Genomic DNA, 23,021 nt, shown 5'->3' with positions numbered 1-23,021 from the left:
TAGAGGAAATAGTTTTTCACAGACTCATTTCTTTAATGTCTTAAAAGTATGTTCTTTTTAATGTTTTTTTTTTTAAATTTCATCATTAAGTTTTTGATGTAGTGTTCCATGATTCATTGTTTGCATATAACACCCAGTGCTCCATGCAATACGTACCCTCCTTAATACCCATCACCGGGCTAACCCATTCCCCACACCCCTCCCCTCTAAAATCCTCAGTTTGTTTCTCAGAGTCCATAGTCTCTCATGGTTCGTCTCCCCCTCCAATTTCCCCCCTTTTTAATGGCTTTGTTCTAGTTTGTAGATATTAAAAAGAGTATTTTGATGTCACTAGAAACTCCTAAGAAAAGGTAATATTAATTTTTTGTATTATCTTCATAGTACATAAGTACAAAACACAATCATCTCTTTTCCAGTAATTCATACTTGTGCTGAAGGATAGTAACTGTTTACAAAATATTTTCTATTCTTGTTCTCATTCAACAAGAAATTTTCAGCAGTATGATCTAAGTCTAAGAATAATAAACTAATAGAGGCGCCGTTCCAGCTCTGGCCTTGGACGTAGAAGCTGCCAAGATGTTGATGCCCAAGAAGAACCGAATTGCCATTTATGAACTCCTTTTCAAGGAGGGAGTGATGGTGGCCAAGAAAGATGTCCACATGCCCAAACATCCTGAGCTGGCAGACAAGAATGTGCCCAACCTTCACATCATGAAGGCCATGCAGTCTCTCAAATCACGAGGCTACATAAAGGAACAGTTTGCCTGGAGACATTTCTACTGGTACCTTACCAACGAGGGCATCCAGTATCTCCGTGATTACCTCCACCTGCCCCCCGAGATTGGGCCTGCTACTCTGCACCGCAGCCGCCCTGAGACTGGCTGACCACGGCCCAAAGGTCTGGAGGGAGAGCGACCTGCAAGATCACACGAGGGGAAGCTGACAGAGACACCGACAGACGAAGCGCTGTGCCCTCTGGTGCCAACAAGAAAGCTGAGGCTGGGGCTGGGTCAGCAACTGAGTTCCAGTTTAGAGGCGGATTTGGTCGCGGACGTGGTCAGCCACCTCAGTAAAAGTTGGAGATGTTTTGTGTTGAATAAATTTGTAGCCAGAAAAAAAAAAAGTAAACTAATAGAGGCGTCTGGGTGGCTCAAGTCGGTTAAGCGCCCAATTCTTGACTGCAGCTCAGGTCACGATTTCAGGGTCATGAGACTGAATCCCACACTGGGCTCCGCGCTGGGCGTGGAGCCTGCTTAAGATTCTTTCCCTCCTTCTCCCTCTGTCCCTCCACTAGTGCACTCTCTTAAAAAGAATAAACTAGGGCGCCTGGGTGGCTCAGTCAAAAGTGTCTGCCTTCAGCTTGGGTCAGGATCCCAGGGCCCTGGGATCAAATCCGCATCGGGCTCCCTGCTCAGCAGGAAGTCTGTTTCTCCCTCTCCTGGTCCCCCTGCTTGTGCTCTCTCTCTCGCTTCCTCTGTCAATTAAATGAACTCTTTAAAAAAAACAAAACAGAACTAATAATCCCTTTACTCTTTCTACTCTAAAACTGTGCAATCTGAATTACTACAAAAAATAAGATGTAAGACAATGGCATCTCTAGTGTCTTAGAACTAGGATCAAGTAGCAAAGAGAAATCAAATGGTAAATAAGGTTGTGGGGGCGCCTGGGTGGCTCAGATGGTTAAGCATCTGCCTTCGGCTCGGGTCATGATCTCGGGGTCCTGGGATCAAGCCCCACATCGGGCTCCCTGCTAAGCGGGGAGCCTGCTTCTCCATCTCCCTCTGCCTGCCACACCCCGCTGCTTGTACTCTGTCAAAAAAAAAAAAAAATCTTAAAAAAAAAAGTGTGTACAGAACTTAAGGGAAGTTCACTCTAAAAGATTCAAACTATTCACAAATTGTTACAGGAAATTTATTTCAGGCAGCTAAAAAATTTTTTGTAATTGTGGTATGACATATATAACAATATTTACCATCTCAATGATTTTTTTTTTAAGATTTTATTTATTTATTTGACAGAGACCCAGCGAGAGAAGGAACACAAGCATGGGGAGTGGGAGAGGGAGAAGCAGGCTTCCAGCCAAGCAGGGAGCCCGATGTGGGGCTTGATCCTAGGACCCTGGGATCATGACCTGAGCCGAAGGCAGATGCCTAATGACTGAGCCACCCAGGCACCCCCATCTTAATGATTTTTAAGTGTACAGTTCAGTAGTGTTACGTATATTCACACTGTTGTGCAGCCAATCTTCAAAATTCTTTTCATTTTGCAAAATTCTTTTCATTTTGCAAAATTCTTTTCATTATGCCCACTAAACAATAGGTTCCCAACCCACTTTCCTTCCCAGTTTCTAGAAACTACCATACTACTGTCTCTGAATTTGACTACTCTAGGCACCTCACAGGAGTGAAATCATGCAGTATTTGTCTTTCTGTGACTGACTTATTTCACTTAGCTTAATGTCCTTAAGGTACAACCACATTGTGCCATGTCAGAATTTCTTCTGTTTTAAGGCTAAATAATACTCCATTGTACGTATACACCACATTTTGTTTATCCGTTCATCCTTGACAGATACTTTGATTGCTTTCACCTTTTGGCTATGATTAATGAACACCAGTGTACAAATATCTCTTCAAGCAGGCAGTATTCATAGTATTGAATAAACATCTCTTCCTCGGTTTCTTAATTGGTAAATGGGAAATAATAGTCCCTACCTCATATTTTTTTTAAAATGTTTTATTTATTTATTCATGAGAGTCAGAAAGAGAGAGAGAAAGAGAGAGAGGCGCAGGCTCCCTGCCTAGCAGGGAGCCTGATGTGGGACTTGATCCCAGGACCCTGGGATCATGACCCGAGCAAAGGCAGACGCCCAACCATCTGAGCCACCCAGGTGCCCCTCTACCTCATATTTTAAAAACTAAGGCTTAATTAAGTTTTTATGAGTGGAGTACATAAAACAATGTATTCAAAAAATATTAGCTGCTATCATGATCATTAACATTATCATCATCAACTCTTGAACAACTGAAGTGCAAGCCACAAATGTAATTTTAAATTTTCTTGTAGCCATTTTGTTAAAGGATGCAAAAAAACATGGGAAATTAATTTTAGTATTTTATTCAACAAAACATATCCATGTCATGTGATGTACCTTGTTATAGTAGTTGTTTTAAATATTAAAATAACATGGAGCTTAATGCATAAAATGATTTTAAACATCTGTATTTTAGTGTATTTTATATTCTAATTTCAACATATACTAAATAAAAAAAACTTATTAGTGAAATACTTTACATTCCTTTTTCCGTACTAGTCTTTAAAATGCAGTAAATACATTTACACTAGTAGCGTATCACAGTTCTGATGAGCCACATTTCAAACACTAAATGGCCACATGTGGCTACCATACTGGACAGAGAAGCTCTAGATTCTACTAGTCTAATCCTGTTTCACTATCATATTGATTTAACAAAAGAAATGTTATTAAATCTGATGAAACTTTTTCCTGATTAAACTTTCTCAAAAATTCCCAAATAATTCTTACAAAGTAATTCCCCTATATTAAAGTTAGAATCAATAATCTACTCCAAAAAATTCCTATTGATAATGTTGACTGGAAGTACACTAAATTTTCCTATTATTTTGGGTCCCTTCATTTTTTCAGAGTGTGCTCACTCGTTCAATTTAGATTTTTGTTTTTAAAGATTTTATTTATTTGACAGAGAGAGACACAGCGAGAGAAAGAACACAAGGACGGGGAGTGGGAGAGGGAGAAGCAGACCTCCCACGGAACAGGGAGCCCGATGTGGGGCTCAATCCCTGGGATCATGGGATCATGACCTGAACCGAAGGTCTTGATGCTTAATGACTGAGCCACCCAGGCACCACTCAAATTAGATTTTTAATCAATCAAAATATCTCCCTCTCTTTTACAACTTGCCAACAAACTGCAGAGTGGTTAAGTTCTATTTCAAGTTAACTATTGGTTTATCTTCCTATAAAATACACTAAAATATAAATATTTAAAATCATTTTATGCATTAAACTCCATGTTATTTTAATATTTAAAACTACTACTAAAACAAGGTACAACAAATGACATATTTAAGAAAGTAACAAATGATAAAATAAACAAATGTAAAATAAAGTATCAATCTGTCATAAATAAAACTAAAAGCATGGGGATTTTGAGTTTTTATTTGTGGCAGGAGGGTCTCACTATTGGGGGGCCAGAAGGGTGTTTGTAATGACAGCAGAAATATTTCCATAATGGTTTATGGTGACAAAAAAGGCTGTTTGGAAAAAAGGATGAACTTACTCTTTAACAATTTGCATAAGTAAGATGATTATAATAACTCTTCACCAAAAAGGTCAAGTTGGATACTTACTATGATCAACTGTTTTTCATCAACTTTCTCTGCTTCTTTTAGTTTCAAGTCCTTTGGAATTGTTATCTCCAAATGGGAATTACACTTAGGCCAAGAATGATTTGGTGGTGTCTCCCTTAAAAAAAAAAAAAAAGTCACACCATTAAATGCTATACAGCTGTTATCGCTTCAAATCACTAAAAAGGAAAAAAAAAATAAACTTTTTGTATACAACACTCACAATTTTCAACTCCAACGGGGGAAAAATAACCTTTTAAAAATCAAGGGAAGTTGGGACGCCTGGGAGGCTCAGTCAGTTAAGCATCTGCCTTCGGCTTGGGTCATGATCCCACTGCCCTGGGATCGAGTCCTGCATTGGGCTCCTTGCTCAGCAGGGAGCCTGCTTCTCCCTCTACCTGCAGCTCCCCCTGCTTGTACGCTTGCTCACTCTCATTCTCGCCCATGCTCTAACAAATAAATAAAATCTTTAAAAAAAAAAAAAATCGAGGGAAGAAAACCCAAGAAAATTACTAATTTTCAACAAATAAAAAACTGCTGTACCTACTATAATTTGAATAAGTTTTAAGTTTTTGGGGTAATTTTTAGCCAACTTAGTTACTACAGTTTGTCCTAAATGCTAAATCCAGTAATCTGTAAAGCAAAATAAGTCAGATTTCATTTTATTCTGACATTAAAGAGAATGGAATGCTTTTGAAACACTTAAAACACTTTTACATGTTGATAATACCCAGTACTTCAAGGGGTTTGCAGAAAGGTGCATTCTCAAAACACTGTTGCTGGAAGTATAAAAAGATACACACTGGAGGAAAATATGGCAAGGCAGGCTAAGTCCTATAGCTATAAACTTATCCTAGATATAGTAATACAAATGGGCAAAGATGCTTGTGTTTACTGCAGAACTTTTCCTTGGACAGAAATGAACTAGAAACCAAAATGTCTATTAAAGTGGAGAACTGTTAAATAAACAATGGAATATTCATACAATGAAATCTAATACAGATTTAATAGAATGAGGTAGTTAAGAAAAGATGCCCACAATACTGTAAAAAAAAAAAAAAAGGCTATAAAACATATGTATAGGCACAAAAAAAAAGTAAAATGAAAATAGAACTTGTGAATATCACATTCTTTCTACATGAAAAACTGTGGATAACCAGCACAAGGTTTTAGGGAAAAATACCCCAAACTTGAAAGGTAAGTATAAAATCCTTAAGTTCTGTTAAAAACAAAACAGGTCCAAAATGGAGTTGCTTATGCTAAGCCCCATATTACCAAACTCAGACTTAGTCCTGGTTCTTGCAGAAATGGAATCTTAAACCATTCAGGAATCACCTAATTAGCACTAGTTAGGTAATTTGCCTGAAAAACCTCTGCCATCTCTCCCAAAGGAAAGTAACTTTGCAATAATCAACCCGCTTTTTTGCCAGTTGTAATTTCCTTATTCCCACTCCTTTCTGCCTATAAAAGTCTTTCATGTTACAGCTCCTTGGCACTCCTTTCTATCTGTGAGACTGGATACCGCCCAATTTGAACTGATTTTTGTTCAAATAAACAAAAACTGTAAAAGCCTCAGTTTATCTTTTAACAGTTCTCGTATTTACTCTTGTATTAAACTAATGTCTTACCTGTTATCACTGGCCTTAGATGTTTGGTTACTGAGTATAGTATGTTGTTTGGGAGCTGAACCTGTAATTTAATCAAGAAAGTGAGTTACACGTTAATCTTTGTACTACCTCATCTAATAGCTGAAAATCATTACAAAGAAAAAAAACACAATGCACTAAATGTTTTATTTTTAATAAAAACCATTTGATTAAAATCAGAGCCCCTTTCTAGAAATTACTCTTCAGAAAAGAGGGAGAAAAAGGCTCTACAAAGCCACAAAGAGATCCAATGGTAGATTAATAGTATCTTCTAGTTTCACCAATCACTAGCACTGAACAATAAAGCAACTTGTGTAAATGCCTATATAATTATACAATCTCTAAATGGAAACAAATGGGAACACTTCTTTGTTTAAAAAAAAATTGGTAGTCTACAAGAAACGGTCAGTGTTGGTGAGGATGTGGAGAAAAAGGAACCCTCCTGCAGTGTTGGTGGGTATGCAAATTGGTACAGCTACTGTGGAAAACAGTATGGGGGTTCTCAAAAAATTAAAAATAGAATTACCATATGATCCAGTAATTCCACTACTGGGTATTTACCCAAAGAATACAAAAATACCAATTTAAAAGATATATGCACCCCTATGTTTATTGCAGCATTATTTAAAATAGCCAAATTATGGAAGCAACCCAAGTGTCCATCGATAGAAGAGTGGATAAAAAAGATGTGGTATATATACATACATACAATAGAATATTACTCAGCCATAAAAATGAATGAAATCTTGTCAGCTGCAACATGGATGGATCTAGAGGGCGTAAGCTAAGTGAAATAAGTCAGAGAAAGATAAATACCGTCTGATTTCACTCATCTGTAGGAATTTAAGAAACAAAACAAAGAAAATAAAAGAGACAAAGACTCTTAAATATAAAGAACAAATTGGTGGTTACCACAGGGAGGTGGGTAGAGGAATGGGTGAAATAGGTGAAGGGGATGAAGAGTACACTTATCATGATGAACACTGAGTAATGTATAGAATTGTTGAATCATCATACTGTACACCTGAAACTAATACAAAACTGTATGTTAATTATACTGAATTTTTAAATTGTAGTTTCTAAAGTTTTAATCGCATTAATAATGTAATAATCAATTCATTTTCTTTTCTAATGAATAAGCAGTACATTTCTCATATTTATATTATACTTCCCTTTGCTCCACTAAGAGAAAAGGTTAAATAATATGCAATGAAAGACATTGTCTGACCTCAATATACTGCTCCATGTGTACCTTTCCTTCAGCAGAGAGAAACAGGAATTAGGAATTTCTTTTCTGTATTTCCTCAGGCTTCATCTGATATAGGTGAGCAAATCCCCATCCAACAGCTCAAACAATGTATTGTCAAAAAATTTTTACAAGGTCACACAAAGAGAGTCTTTGTATGGCATAACTGCCCAAATTGCAGTTTTTAATTTTTTTTAAGTAAGCTCCACTGACTGAGCCAGCCAGGTGCCCCTGCAGCATTTATTAAATCCTTTCAAAAACAGAATCACTAACATGAAAAACTGAGTAAGTGAGGATTAAATATAAGAATCTGAAGTAGAAAAGCACAGTCTTTGTAATTGAAAAATAAGCTCCTACCACTAACTTAACGTAATTCATTAAGTAATACTTCTCCAGAAAGTAAGTCATACACAAAATAAAAGATTTAAAATAAACAAAAGGACTTTTGGTATTGAGTCAAAGAATCATAAGTAATTTATTTATTTATTTTTACGATTTATCAATATATGTAAACTAGTACTTTATTTTTATACTTCATTCCCTAAAAATGTTTTGGAAAAACATTTAAAACTTAAATAAAGAAACAATGGATTTTCTAAAGAAAAGTTAAGGTTGTCCAAGTTAGTTGACATTTGGCTAATGTGCTTTGTTTCTGTTTTGGTCCCAATCTTACTGATCATCCAGGCCATTTTATTTTTTATTTTTTCATACTTAATTTAAACAAGGTAAGAAAGAAAAGCAATTCTACCCCAAAGAATGGTAGTAAAGATAAAAACAAAAAACAAAAAAGAATGGTGATAATCACACATCTGAACAACACACGCAATAGTTCAGAAGGATTTAACTGGCCTATTTGGCAACCAGTATTGTTTTCTATCATACTGACAAAAATATCTCTGAACACTGAGAAATTCAAATAATATTTTCAAAGTTTACCTGGAACTTTATTCTCCCCTGTATCAATTTTTGCTTGACTGGGCAGAGCTGAAACAGTAGAGGTATTTCCCACTGGACTGTTTTCAAGCTTGGATTCCAAACACAGACTGAAATTCTGAATATATAAAATTCAAAATGTTAATATTTGCCTTCCTATCAACCTTTGGGACTCATCCCAAGATATTTTCAGTGAATTTTAGCATACTAAGAAAATTTAGATAATACTTTATAGTTGGAGTAATTCACACTGATATGCCTTAGGAGTCTCTTGATCTCCCCACAGCTACCCTCTTAGCATCAGTTCCCATTATTCCCCTTCATGCTATACTGAAAAACTTGCAAATTCCACAGATATATTCTATTTCTGCCTCTCTCATCTATCTAAATCTGCACTGTCCAATACAGTAGCCATGCCTTATCTGACTACTGAGCACTTAAAATGTCATTCGTATGAATGACTGATTTGAGATTATGTTGTAAGTATGAAACACACACCAGATTTTTAAGACTTACTACAAAAAAAAGTAAAATATCTCAATTTTTAAAATGGATTACATGCTGAAATGATAGTATTTTTATACGATAGATTAAATAAAATATATTCATTTTACCAGTGTGTTATTCTTTTTAAGGTGGCTATCAGAAAATTTTAAATATGTGGTTCACGTTACATTTCTACTGGTTAGTGCTGATCTAGAACCTTTCCCCCTGTATCAACTCATTACTTAAATATTAACCTTTTCCATGAAGCATTCTCCAAGTTTCCTCATGCCCTTTTCCCAAATCTGGAATGATTCTCCATCTATTTCACCTCTACCTCTTTCATGTCCTTATTACTAATATCAATTAGTTGTTTTTGATTCACCTTCTGTAACTCTTAAGAGCAAAGAACATACTGTATTTATCTTTGTATTCCCAAGATCCCCTAAATCTTAACATTGGCTGGATCTGTATTGTCATTATTACACTCAACATGTAACATTATTTTTGAGTATTTTTGAAAAGGTGAACAATTTTCGTCATTGAAAAAGCAGAAAAATTAAAAACAAGAACAATGACAAATTACTAATTAATCTCCATTAAATAGGAAGGAATTTAGCAAGTTACTCGCTTAAAAAAAACAAGTATTAAAATAGCTAGGCTTTAAAATTCACAAAGTTCAAACTTTTTTTTAAAGATTTATTTATTTTAGAGAGAGCACAAAAGAGTGGGAGGAGGGGCCGAGAGAGAGGGCAAAGAGGGAGAGAGAATCTCAAGCAAACTCCCCACTGAGCAAGGAGCCTGACAAGGGGCTCCATCCGAGAACCCTGAGATCATGACCTGAGCAGAAATCAAGAGTCCAGTACTTAACCGACTGAGCCACCCAGGTGCCCCATGTTCAAATAATTTAAATTCAGCCCAAAGAATTAAAAGAAGGCCTATCAAATGCTTAGCCTTATCAACCATCATTTCTCAGTACTGCTGAAACTGACATAAAAATTACAGGCAGCCCCCCCACAGAAAAAGATTTCGTATGATGTAAGGTTTGTTTTTATATTCTCCTTCCTCCCCTAGAATAACCCCGCTACACACTGAAGCCAGTCAATCTCAGTTTAAATCCTAGCTCTACCACTTAGAAGTCACTCAGTTGTTACCTAAATTTCTAAGCCTCACTCTCCTCACCTGTAATATGTAGGTAATAAGAGAAACTACAGCGTAGATTGTGGTGACAATTCTATGAAGCTCTCCTCTAACAAAGAGGCAGTGTTCACCAAAGGCTATTATGTCATTAACCAAAAGCTATTATGATGGTTCAACTAAGCTACCTCAATTTTTTTTTAAGATTTTATTTATTTATTTGACAGAGAGAGACACAGAGAGAGCAGGAACACAAGCAGGGGGAGTGGGAGAGGGAGAAGCAGGCTTCCCGCTAAGCAGGGAGCCTGATGCGGGGCTCGATCCCAGGATCCTGGGATCATGACCCGAGCCAAAGGCAGACGCTTAATGACTGAGCCACCCAGGCACGCCCTAAGCTACCTCAATTCTTAGTGCTCATGGCAAGAAGAGAAATCTCTTAAGTGACTGCTACAATGGAAATTCCTTAAAGGCAGGAAACGTTTCCTCTCCTGTAGCCCTAGCACAATGTCTTGGACACAGCAGGCACAACTATGTCTTGAACTGACCTGGTTACCACACTCCCTGATCACTCTGTGAAAGTGATCACATCACTGGTATTGGCGAAAATAGAAACAACCCGAAAGGGCTTTAGAAGAGGAAAACATAAATTGTGGCATATTCATTTACAGCTATTAAAATACCCATGTATTGATCAAATGTTGACTGCACAAAACCAAGTTGCAAAAAAACCACACACACATACACACACACACACACACACAACACACACAGACCAACTATGTTAGCATTTAACATTTAAGACATTTAATATTTAAACACTTAAAACACAACATAAAAACACATATAAAACATTTAAAACACAAACAGTGCTTTAGTATTCTTTATGGATATATATACACATAGACAGTGAAATCATAAAAATAAAAAAAGATCCTCACCAACTTCACAAACATGTTTAACTCTGGGAAGAGAGGTGAATGGAAAGAAGAGGGAGATATGGCTTTTTCCTATATCTGTAACGTACTTCTCTTATTTTAAAAGAACTGAATTCAATAAAATGTTAGTTTTTGTCAAATTTGGGTGGTAGACACAAGTGTAACGTTAGTTTCTGTAGTATTCTTAATGTTTGAAATATCCAAGAATTTACAAATGTAAATAAAATTTTTAACACAAGTTTCATAGGACAGTTTCTTACAATGTACCTCAAGAGAGACGGACTGTACAAATCCAAAGTAAATTCCAGTAAAAGCAATATTATAGGTCAAAACAATGTGATCTAAGTAAGCATTCTATTCTAGTAGTTTATTCTAAAGGATTACATTTCTTAATCTTCAGTGTAAATCTCCACAAACGAGGGTTTCTTTTTAGTTAACATGCAATGTTACATTAATTTCAGCTGTACAACAGTGATTCAACACCTCTCTATACATTATGCTATGCTCACAAGTGTACCTACCATCTGTCATCATACACTACTACAATATCATTGACTGGATTCCCTATGCTGTAGCTTTTATTCCCATGACTGACTTCACAAACTGAGTTTTGACAGGCATTTATGTAGCAAGGAGTAGAAGATAAACCATGCAGCTAACACCTGGAGTATAGCTATCAATACGCTGACAAAACATACCCTGAATAGAAAGCCACCCCACCTCTGATGGAAGCCACACTTGTTACTTACCCTGCCACTCACTACTTACTTCTAATTACTATCACTATTTGAATAATTACCTTCTAATTGGTGCTTTCATTACCATTTGTTCAGAAAATAAAATCTAAGAGTACCATATGGCATCTGTTCCCTTCAATTTGATTTGTACTCCACAAGGACAATGATCTATTTTCATGGCTTCTGGCATAAAGCCCAGACTCCTCACTCATTCGAATTTGCTCCTAGAACAAAATATCTCTAAAGAGAACTTTAAATCATTCCCAAAACTTTATGATGACTTAACTTTCTTCTCTACTCACAATGATTTTTTTCTCAAATGACCTAATGTTCAAAATACGTAACTGTAGAAAAAATGGTGGGCTGAGAATCAGAACACCTGAAAATTCAATCCTGTTTGTGCCCTCAAACACGTGACCTAAATCACATTCCTCTACTGTGCTCAGTTTTCTCAATACCAAACTAACCAACTGAAATAATTAGTGAAGTGTTTCAAAAATATATTATAGAGCTCCATGGTTCTATGCATAAAAAATTTCTGCCTATTGGTTTATATACTGGGATTTTACCTATGATTCAATTTGAAAAAAAAAAATGGCTCAGCTGCTTTTAGTTTCAGACTACTTCCTCAGATAATCATTAAAGTTTCAAGCTATTAGATTCTGTTTACTTTTTTTAGATTCTGTTTTTCAAATTACTTGTCCATTTTAAAAAATTCTTTGCCACTACAATCTTATTCTTAAACTGAAGACTGAATTATTTACATCTTTCAGACATTTTATTTGCCCAACTGTTCACAATGTGATCACACAAGTGAAACTTAAAAGACATCCCTGCTACTAGAAATATTTAATTTTTCAATTTTATCAGGTGGAAAAAAGGGGTTGATCTGCCGGCTGAAATTAATTTTAACAATTTGGTCAGAATAAGGCCCAAGCTTAATTTCTGTACTTTAGTCACTATGAAACATAGTTTCTGTAGTTACAATTAAAAGAAAAAGCGAATCAGTGTGTTAAAGTTAGGGGGTAAGCAAATGGGCAAAATGAGTGAAGGGGAGTGAGAGATACAGGTTTCCAGTTATGGAATGAATAAGTCATCGGAATAAAAGGTAGAGCATAGGAAATATAGTCAATGATATTATAATAGCATTGTATGGTAATAGGTGGTAGCTCCACTTGTGAGCAAAGCATAATGTATAGAGATTTTAAATCACTATGTTGTACACCAGAAACTAACATAACCCTGTGCATCAATTATACTCAAAACAATTTTAAATAAGAAAAAGAAAAGCTAGGGTGCCTGGGTGGCTCAGTTGGTTAAGCAACTGCCTTCAGCTCAGGTCATGATCCTGAAGTCCTAGGATCGAGTCCCGCATCGGGCTCCCTGCTCAGCAGGAAGTCTGCTTCTCCCTCTCATGCTCTCTACCATTCTCTCTCTCTCAATAAATAAATAAAAATTGTTAAAAAAAAAAAAAAAAGGCTAGAATTCAACAGGTTCATGCTGCATATAAAATAAAAATAAGGGGCGCCTGGATGGCTCAGTTGGTTAAGCATCTGCCTTCGGCTCAGGTCATGATCCCAGGGTCCTGGGATTGAGCCCCACATCGGGCTTCCTGCTCCGCGGGAAGCCTGCTTCTCCCTCTCCCACTCCCCCTGCTTGTGTTCCCTCTCTCGCTGGGTCTCTGTCAAATAAATAAAAATGTTAACAAAACAAAATAAAAATGAAAGATGAAAATAAGGAAGCAATGAGAACAATTTATGTAAAGGTCAGACATCTAAAGAAACCAGTAAGTTCTATCACTCACTACAAGACTGAGTTAATAAAACACTACTAACAACTGTACAGGATACCTTAACAAATGACTTCTGTCTTTTATGACTTGATTCTTAAGATAAAATATGCTGTAAAAACTTATTTAATAGAAAGTACTCATGTACCTCTACTGTGCATAAAGAAAATAAATTACCTTATCTGGAGTTGATTCAAAAGAATCTTTCATCTGGTTATCCAACAGTGGGTCTGGGGGTAGTTTTATCTGATTATCCAAATGACAACTTTCAGGAGCCCTTTTTGTGGTTTTATTAACTTCAACTGTAACATCATTAGTTTTAACTTCTTCAGAATTAATTTCTTTCATTTCTTCCTGCTGGCAAGCTATATTTTTATCATTATGTGGTTTTGTCCCTAAAAATGTACTTTGAGTCGCTGGATGATGCATTTCTAAGGCTGGGAGTGAAAAACTGGTTCGTATTAAGCCCAATTTAGGGGAAACTTGAGAGTCCAACTTATTTTGCTGCACAGAGTTAAATTTTGAGAGTTTAATTTTAGTCCAGTTGGAGTTCTTTTTAGTTGAGCTGTTTATTCCATTTAGTATACATTTCACAGGCTTTGTTTTTCTACTGGGGAAGAAACGACTACATTGAACATCCTGATTTGTTTCCTTTTGATGAAGTATTTGTCTTTCATTATCAGTCTCCTCCAATTTTATTTCTGTAGGCTTCTCCATCTTTACACTTTCCATTTGTGAAGATTCCTTTTTTACCTCTACAGTATCGGACTCAATCTCACCAGCAATTTCTTCACAGAGCTGAAGAATGCTACCTCGTTTGCTCTTTCCCACTTGCTCCAGCTCATTATCTACACTTTGTTCAGGCACTGATGGCTGTGGACTTTTTTGGGATTTTGCACTAGTATTCACTTGTGTATAAACTGACTTCTTCACCTCATTCTTTTTAGAGACTGCTGAAGTAACCATTTTTGATCTATTTATCTCAGAAGTTACAGGCACAGATTTTGTTTCCTCTTTTCTAGCATTCTTCTGAAGACACTTTTCAGATGCTTTTATGCACTGAGAACTACAGTTAGAAGATGTTTGATGCTCTACTTTGCGTTTTTTTCCTTTGGGGGAATTTATTACTTCATTAATTACTAGATTTTCATCCTCTTTAGAGTCAGACTTTACTTCTGGTACTTTTCTTTTCACATGTTTTTGACTTGTTTTAACTTTATTAGATTTACTTTGAGAATTGTTACAGTGCTCTTTTCTTGGTGGCAAAGTCTGTTTAACTGCTTGAACCTGACCCTGAATTTCTCTACTACGCAGAGACCTTGTTGAAACTTCAGTTAACTGTTGTAGTCTTTGTGATCTCCGGTTAAGCTGTTCATCTGATTTAGAAGTTCCATGCACTGACTTTTTCTGAGGTAATTTCTTCTTTTTTGTAGATTCTTGTTGTGAATGTCCCTTCACAGTCACCATATTTTTGTTAATGGATTTACTAGCTTTTTTATCATTGGATGCGGCTTTTGTTGACCTTGTACTCATGCATGTTCCTAATTCAGGCTGATTTATTTTACTCTCACTAGAAGATTTAACCAGTGATTTTACAGTTTCCTTTGGACCTGATTTTTTTGCCAGATTCGTTTGAGAACCTTGAATTTGTGTTTCTAAATTCTTATCTTCACTTTTTTTAATAACATTGGAGGAATTTTCTTTTGATTTCTCCTGAATGGACATCATTCCTGAGTAAGGTCCTCCTTTTCTGAGTAGCTTTTGAGAGGATTTTCGTGTCCTGGTAGGTGCGAATGCTGAATGTCTAGTATTATTACTGAGGAGGTCTTAAGAATCAACTTTGAGGCTGATGTACATTTTCAACAAAACTACTAGTTTGCTTCAAGTAAGGTTTCGGTCATCCCTAGGACATGAGAAAAGCTGGGTATGAAGGCTGAAAGATATTTGCTTTACTTCTGGACAAGGCAATAGAAATTTGAGGAAAATTTAATTCTAATTTGATATTTTTAGAACTTTTTATGACAAAAACTTAATTCAGGTTCAATCTTTGTTAATTTTTCAATTAATAATGGTATTCAGGCCTAGCCCTATTACTGGAGGAGTTATTTATCACTGACCTTTTTTGACAAAGATTTTGAAAGCTTTTTTCTTCTGAAGTCTACAGTTACTGGACTTCGATTCATTTGAAACATGTCTTACAGCTAACAGGTGTCTTTCCTTGTTTGCTGAGACTGTTAGTTTAAAGTTCTTATCTAACCTCTTTCGTTTAATAAAATACTCTATTAATATAGATTTCCTTTTGTGCTGCCATTTCTGAAAAATTAAAAAAAATTAAAATTAAATTTTATACAATCCAATATGGCAATGCTAATACTATACAGAAATACTGATTTATATAAACCTAATTCCTCCTTTTTAATTATTTAGTCTCTATATTTAAGGCTAATAGAATAAAGTATCCCAAAGTACATTCCTATAAGTAATCAGTAACTTGTTTTATATAAGCATAGAATAGTCAAAATTTATCAGTTTATTCCCTGAAGTTACTTACAATTCTTTTCCCACAAGACAGACTTGACCTTTCAGCCACCATAACTCATGAAAATTTGGCAAAATCATTCCTTAAAGTATCCTTCTTAACACATTACACAGCACCTAAAAAAAAAAAAAGTAGTTTTAAAAAATGTTTAAAAGGTGCAAATATGTAAATTTTCATTCACCACTCACCAAATACAACACTCCACAATTTTATTTTTTTTATTTTTATTTTTTTTAAGATTTTATTTATTTGACAGAGAGAGACACAGCGAGAGAGGGAACACAAGCAGGGGGAGTGGAGAGGGAGAAGTAGGCTTCACGCCAAGCAGGGAGCCCAATATGGGGCTCGAACCCAGGACCCTGGGATCATGACCTGAGCTGAAGGCAGACGCTTAACAACTGAGCCACCCAGGCGCCCCAACACTCCACAATTTTAAGCTGTCCTCTCATTAGTCTTCAGAACTCACTTTATACATACCACTTCATTTTAGTATTTCTAACCTGAAGTAAACAGTCCATTTTATGTTGTAAAAAAAAAAAGTTTTAAAATACAAAACACAATTCATAATACATACATATAATGGGCTAAACTGGTAAAATCCTATTTTGAGGAAAAAGAGTGCACACTACTTGTACATAGAAAAACACTGATACACAGTTAAAAAGGCAGATTTAAACACACATTTTCCTCTACTCTCACATAAAACCTACTTTAAAAAAGCAATAGATTAAAATAAGATAAAACCATGAACCCGAAGGATAAAGAGTAAATGGTAAAAATAAAAAATATGGAAGTTACAAAGAATGACAAATAACAACCTCTAGACTCAAGAAAACTTGAATCCTAAGCTGGAAATGGGGAAAGCCGAGAAGCAGCTCTACTTAAAACCATAGAATCTCCCAAAACTCAGGAACTGCCAACCCAGGCTCCACAGGAGATGAGGATGAAAGTAGGACTCAAAAAAGCAGGAAGATGCCAAGAGTGCCATTCCAATTACTAGCACCAGAAAACTGCCCTGTATCCCTGAAGACCCTAGTATATATCTCTGGAAAGAGTGCAACAAAAGGCCTTTGGTCTGGGGGCTCATGAGTGACAGGTGAGGGGAAAAGTATCATACTGACAATAGACGGAATTAAGCAGGAGTACACACAGTGCTGAAATCCATTCCATCCACTTAAAAGTCCTCTCTGCCTAATGAAGAAACTCCTAGAGGAAGCAACCAAGCCTGTACCGTCCTGGAAGAAAACTAGAAGACAGTTTTTTAATGAATTTGACAGGCCTAGAGATAAAAGAACTAAAAAAATACCCTCAGTTAAGTGTGCACATGCACGTGCACACACACTCACACCCTACAGTCAAGAAACTACCAGCCCACCCACCATCCAAACACACAAAACTTCCAAATCAGTTTTTAGTGTCTCACTTGTAACTCTGAGCAAACAAACAAGAATCAGAATACGTGGAGAAAACCTTAAAATGAAAAAAAACAAAAAACAAAAAACAACCAAAAGCCGGAAATAAATAGCTTGGCAGAAACAAACTATGCAAAGCCGAAAACTAAAACCAGGCGCCTGAGTTTCCAGATTTAAAGGGCCAATAGCATTTAGCACAAATGATTTTTAAAAAAAGATGTTAAGGGGTGCCTGGGTGGCTCAGTCAGTTAAGCGTCTGCCTTTGGCTCAGGTCATGATCCTGAGGTCCAGGGATTGAGTCCCACATCGGCCTCCTTGCTCAGCAGGGAGCCTGCTTCTGCCTCTGCCTGCCATTCCCCCTGCTTATGCTCGCTCCCTCTCTCTCCGACAAATAAAATATTTAAAAAAAAAAAAAAGATGTTAAAAAATGTATCATGAAGACAAAAAGATGATCCTCAAGCTTCTCGGGAGGAGGGAAAAATCCTGACCACATATATATTATACATGCAAATTATCATTTGCAAGGAAGAAAAAGAAAAACAAAAAATTATTAGTATGTGAATTTACAAAGGAGAATAAATTTTAAAAATTAAAAATCAAAATCAAAAGCTTTAAATAAACAACAATCAGCTGAAATACATAATAGAAGAAAATATCACATACCAGTTTATAACACACACATGCACAAATCAAACTTAGAATGTAATGGGGTGTAGATTTGTGTCACTTAGTTGTAATAATTAATAATTTAATTCCAACAAATCAATAGACAAGAGAAAACAAAGAGTCCAAAAATAGGCCCAAGTGATTAAGAGAAGCTAGAACATATAAAGGTAGTATTAATTACTTTCAAATTAATGAAGAAAAGATTATTCAACAATTGGTGTCAGGACAAGTAGGTAACCATCTGGGTAATTTTGGTTTAAGAGTGAGGTTATGGGGCGCCTGGGTGGCTCAGTTGGTTGGGCGACTGCCTTCGGCTCAGGTCATGATCCTGGAGTCCCAGGATCGAGTCCCGCATCGGGCTCCCTGCTCAGCGGGGAGTCTGCTTCTCCCTTTGACCCTCTTCCCTCTCATGCTCTTTCTCTCTCATTCTCTCTCAAATAAATAAAATCTTTAAAAAAAAAAAAAAGAGTGAGGTTATGTCCAGGAAAAATTTAATCATTAAAAATTAATTAAAAGTTAAAATATAGTAAATTAAAATGTGTGAGAGTTTTAGTATTTATTTTCAGAGTGGGAAAAACTTTTAAGCATTGTCAGAAAATTCAGAAGCCAGGTTTGAGGAACAAAACTAGGGAAATACACTGGCAAGAAATAGCAAAAGCTATTTACCATGATATATTCACAGGAAAGAAACCACAGAAGGCTGGTGTGATAACAACAGAATAATTTAAGTTAGAACGAAGACAAAACACCATTTTTCACCTATCAGACTGGCCAAAGATCAGGAAGTTTAAGAACACGGTCTTGGCAAAGGTTTGTGACAGGTACTCTTTCATTAGTGCAGCTAATTCAGTGTCTACAAAGGACAATTAGGCAGTATCTATCAAATTATAAATGTTAATTTGAAGCAATTCCATTTGCAGGGCTTTATATTACAGACACACATGCACAAGTGTCCAAAGACACAAATAAATATAAAATTGCAGCACTGTATCAACAGAGTGAAAACCCCAGCAGACATCACTATAAGCTTATATAACTGACCCAATTATATATACACCCAACAGAACACCACGCAATCACATCAACTCAATTCCAAGCGAAATTTCCAGTCTTTTTATACAGAAACTGACAATCTGATTTTAAAACTTACATGGAAATGCAGAAACTATGTACAATAGTCAAAGCCTTTAAAAAAATTTTTTTTACAATACTGATACTATTAAACTTCAAGACTTATAAATCTACAGTAATCAAGACAGTGTAATACTGATAAAGGAAACAAAGATCAATGAAATAGAGAATCCAAAAACAGACCCATACATTTATGATCAATTAATTTTCAGCAAAAGTGCCAACACAAATCCATAGGGAAAACAAAGTCTGAAAAAATGGTGCTAGAACTACTGGAAACCTAAATAGAAGGGGGAAAAAAAAAAAAAGAACATCAACCCTTCCCTCATACAACCCACAAAAATAATTTGAGATTGACCAAAGAAATAAATATAAAACTACAAAGCTCAAGAAGAAAACAGGCAAAAATCTTTGGGGTAGACAGATTTTTTAAGGCAAGAATCCTACTCATTCTACGTATGACCATGTAAAAACCATGTTCAAAAATCTTCAAAGCAGGAGCACCTGAGTGGCTCAGTCGGTTAAGTACCCAACTCCTTGATTTCAGCTCAGGTCATGATCTCAGGATTGAGAGATCAAGCGCCACTCAGGCTCTGTACTGAGCAGGGAGTCTGCTTGAGATTCTCTCCCTCTTCCTCTGCCCCTCCCCACCGCTTTCTCTCATGTACATGCTCACTAATAAATAAATCTTAAAAAAAAAAAACCGTCAAAGCAGCTCTATGCACAATAACCAAAATCTAAAAAAAAAAAAAAAGTTCAGGTAAATGGGTCAATAAAATGTAGTATATCAGTAATATAGTAGAAAAGTACTCAGCAATCGAAAGGAACTATTGGAACAATATGATGAACCTCACAACCATTATGGTGAATGAAAAAAGGTGGACACAAAGAGTACATAATGTATGATTCCACTTGAAATTCTAGAAAAAGCAAACTATAGTTGATCCTTGAACAAAGCAGGGGTTGGAGTGCCGAACCCCAGCACAGTCAAGAATCTGCATATAACTTTTGACTCCCAAAAAATATGACTACTAATATGGCCTACCGTTGACCAGAAGCCTTATCAATAACATAAATATATATTTTGTGATATATGCATTTTATACTGTATTCTTATGATAAAGCTAGAGAAAAAATGTTAAGAAAATCATAAGGAAAAGAAAATAAACTTACAGGACTACACTGTATTTATTTATTTTTAAAGATTTTATTTATCTGACAGTGAGAGACACAGCGAGAGAGGGAACACAAGCAGGGGGAGTGGGAGAGGGAGAGCAGGCTTCCCGCGGAACAGGGAGCCCGATGCGGGGCTCGATCCCAGGACCCTGGGACCATGACCTGAGCCGAAAGCAGACGCTTAATGACTGAGCCACCCAGGCGCCCCTCTATACTGTATTTATTGATACCATAGTATCATTTATTGATACCAATTGATACCAATTGACATCGTTTCATAAGATGCATCATCAGTCAGAATCTACATCAATATTGTCCTAAATAATATAAAACACTATAAATTTAAATGCTATTACTAACACTAGATATCAAAAATGAAAACATGTGAAAAAGAAATTCATATTTACTTACAGATATAACAATTCACGCACTGATAATGAAGTGGCACTATGACTGCTTTACAGTAGCCCAATGTAAGAGATCAGTTGCTTCACACTGGACTAGCATATACACTAATGAATGAATCGTTATACAATTTTGTCATGTCATGAAGTATTACAGTCATATTCATTAAGTCATACAATTATGTCATGAACTATTACAGTCATATTCATTAAGTCATACAATTATGTCATGAAGTATTACAGTCATATTCATTAACACTGCAAACACATTTTTTGTAAAAACCACTTACCTGCAATGATAGGTTGATATACAGTTTCTCCAATTACCAGAGAGAGAAGCATACTGTAATTCTTTGAAAGTTATAAAACAGTAAGAAAACTAACACATTATTAATTTTGTATTAAATATCACTCACCTTATGCCTACGTAAGGATAGGCTATCCACTTCCATACAAGTCTTGTACATGATTTTCTACACGATGAAAACTTAAGCAATGATGATGATGTTGACAGAAAACCGTCTCAGGCAGTTCTTGCCATTCAGTTATTAGATTTTCACACGAAGACACTCACACACACAACAGATAAGTTTATTAACTGTATGGCATGATGATTATTTACTATTCATTAAATGGAAGTGGATTATCATAAATGTCTTCATCCCTGTTGTTTTCACTCTTCATACTGAGTAGGCTGAGGAGGAGGAAGAGAGGAAGATGGTCTTGGTGTCTCAGGGTAGCAAAAGAGGTGAAGGTGAAAAGGAAGGCAGGAGAGGCAAGCCAACTTGGTGTACTTTACAGAAATACATTGTAATTTCCGTCTGACATTTTTGCTTTTTCATCTCTTTAAAAATGTTTCTACACAGTACCAATCCTTCCTCTAGCATTTGCTTTAGTTTCAGTACCCATATCATAGAAGGGTTCATGTCCAGACGCCTGGGTGGCTCAGTTGGTTAAGCGACTGCCTTCGGCTCGGGTCATGATCCTGGAGTCCCGGGATCGAGTCCTGCATCGGGCTCCCTGCTCAGCAGGGAGTCTGCTTCTCCCTCTGACCCTCTCCCCTCTCTCATGTGCTCACTCTCTCTCTCATTCTCTCTCAAATAAAAATAAAATCTTTTAAAAAAAATAAAGAAGGGTCCATGTCCTAGAAGAAGTCAAAAGCAGTCCTGAATAATTAGAATCCTTCTGCCAGACAGTCTAATGTCAATCTGTTTTCTGGCACTGCTTCATCGACATCTTCTTCTTCATCATCTGGCACTGGTTCAGATGTGTTTATCCTCATCAAGTCATCTTCTATTAATTCCTTTTGTGTGGCATCTATTAGCTCTTGAATTTCTCCAAGATCTGTACCTTAAAACCCTTCACACCCCCCAACCCTTTTTTGCCATATCCACAATCTCTTTCATGATTTCCTTGATTGGTCTGTTGTAAATTCTGTGAAGTCACACACAACTTCTAGACACATTTTTCTCCTGCAGGAATTTACTGTTTTGGGCTTGATGGTTTTCATGGCTTGTTCTATAAACAATGATGGCATCCTCAATGATACAATCCTTCCAGACTTTCATGATGTTCTATCAGGGTTCTTTTCCATAGTGTTGAAAATCCTTTCTAGAGAGTACCATGTGTGATGAGCCTTAAAGGTCCTTAAGACCTCCTGATCTAGAGGCTAAATTAGAGATGTTGTGTTTAGGGGCAAGTAGACCACTTTGATGCCTTTTGTGCTGAACTCATCAGGTTCTGGGTACCCAGGGACATTGTCTAAGATCAAAAGAACTTTAAAAGGCAGTGCCTTACTGGCAAGGTACTTCCTGACTTAAGGGACAAAGTACTGATGGAACTAATCCCGAAAAAAGATTCTCATTGTTCAGGCCTTTTTGTTGTACAACCAAAAGTCTGGGGTGCCTGCTGGCTCGGTCAGTACAGCATGAGACTCTGATCTCAGGGTCGTGAGTTTGAGCCCCACCTTGGATGCAGAGATTTAAAAAAAACTTCACCTCTTTTGCTACCCTGAGACACCAAGACCATCTTCCTCTCTTCCTCCTCCTCAGCCTACTTCATCGGGCAGTTGGTTTTTATCTTTTCCCTTCAAGGTTTGAAGATTAGCAGCTTTATACATAAGGACATTCCTGGTCATAAACCCAATTGCATTTGCACAAAACAGAAGAATTGGCCTATCCCTTTCTACCTTAAATCCTAAGGCTCATTTCTCTTACATATTAATAAATGTCCTTTATGGTATTTTTTTTCCAGAATAGGGCACTTTTTGTCTGCATTAAAAAAAAACCTGTTCAGGCAAATATTCTTTCTCCTCAATGATTTTCTTAATGCCATCTGGGAACTCATCTGCTGCCTCTTGGTCAACAGAAGCTGTTTCTCCTGTTTTCTTGACATTTTAAAAA

The 23,021-nt window shown here is 36.4% G+C and overlaps 1 protein-coding gene and 1 pseudogene across 11 annotated transcripts in view; one reads left to right on the top strand and one right to left on the bottom strand.

The window, feature by feature from the left end:
* ESCO1 (establishment of sister chromatid cohesion N-acetyltransferase 1) overlaps window positions 1-23,021 on the bottom strand; it is a 90,221-nt gene that overhangs the window by 40,957 nt on the left and 26,243 nt on the right. For 5 of the 11 annotated variants that reach the window (XR_012380070.1, XR_012380069.1, XM_073898442.1 and 2 more), the window contains exons 3-7: window positions 15,843-15,946; window positions 13,469-15,604; window positions 8,214-8,328; window positions 6,014-6,074; window positions 4,389-4,503 (exon numbers count right to left, since the gene is read on the bottom strand). Coding sequence is in view for 9 of the 11 variants with exons in the window: in XM_073898442.1 (XP_073754543.1) it covers window positions 4,389-4,503; window positions 6,014-6,074; window positions 8,214-8,328; window positions 13,469-15,019 (1,842 nt within the window). In the remaining 2 variants the exon portion in view is untranslated. Of the gene's footprint in view, window positions 1-4,388; window positions 4,504-6,013; window positions 6,075-8,213; window positions 8,329-13,468; window positions 15,605-15,842; window positions 15,947-21,035; window positions 21,314-23,021 lie in introns of all 11 variants that reach the window. The other 6 variants (XM_025886426.2, XM_073898437.1, XM_073898439.1 and 3 more) reach the window with 4 other exon arrangements.
* Window positions 547-1,131, top strand: LOC112834951 (small ribosomal subunit protein eS10-like; annotated as a pseudogene).

The sequence above is a fragment of the Callorhinus ursinus genome, unplaced genomic scaffold, assembly GCF_003265705.2.
Source record: "Callorhinus ursinus isolate GAN/ISIS: 27379988/994484 unplaced genomic scaffold, GSC_fseal_2.0 scaffold11, whole genome shotgun sequence".
Taxonomy (NCBI): domain Eukaryota; kingdom Metazoa; phylum Chordata; class Mammalia; order Carnivora; family Otariidae; genus Callorhinus; species Callorhinus ursinus.
Note: the sequence above shows the minus strand (reverse complement) of the source record. Positions and strands in the feature narration are given on the sequence as shown.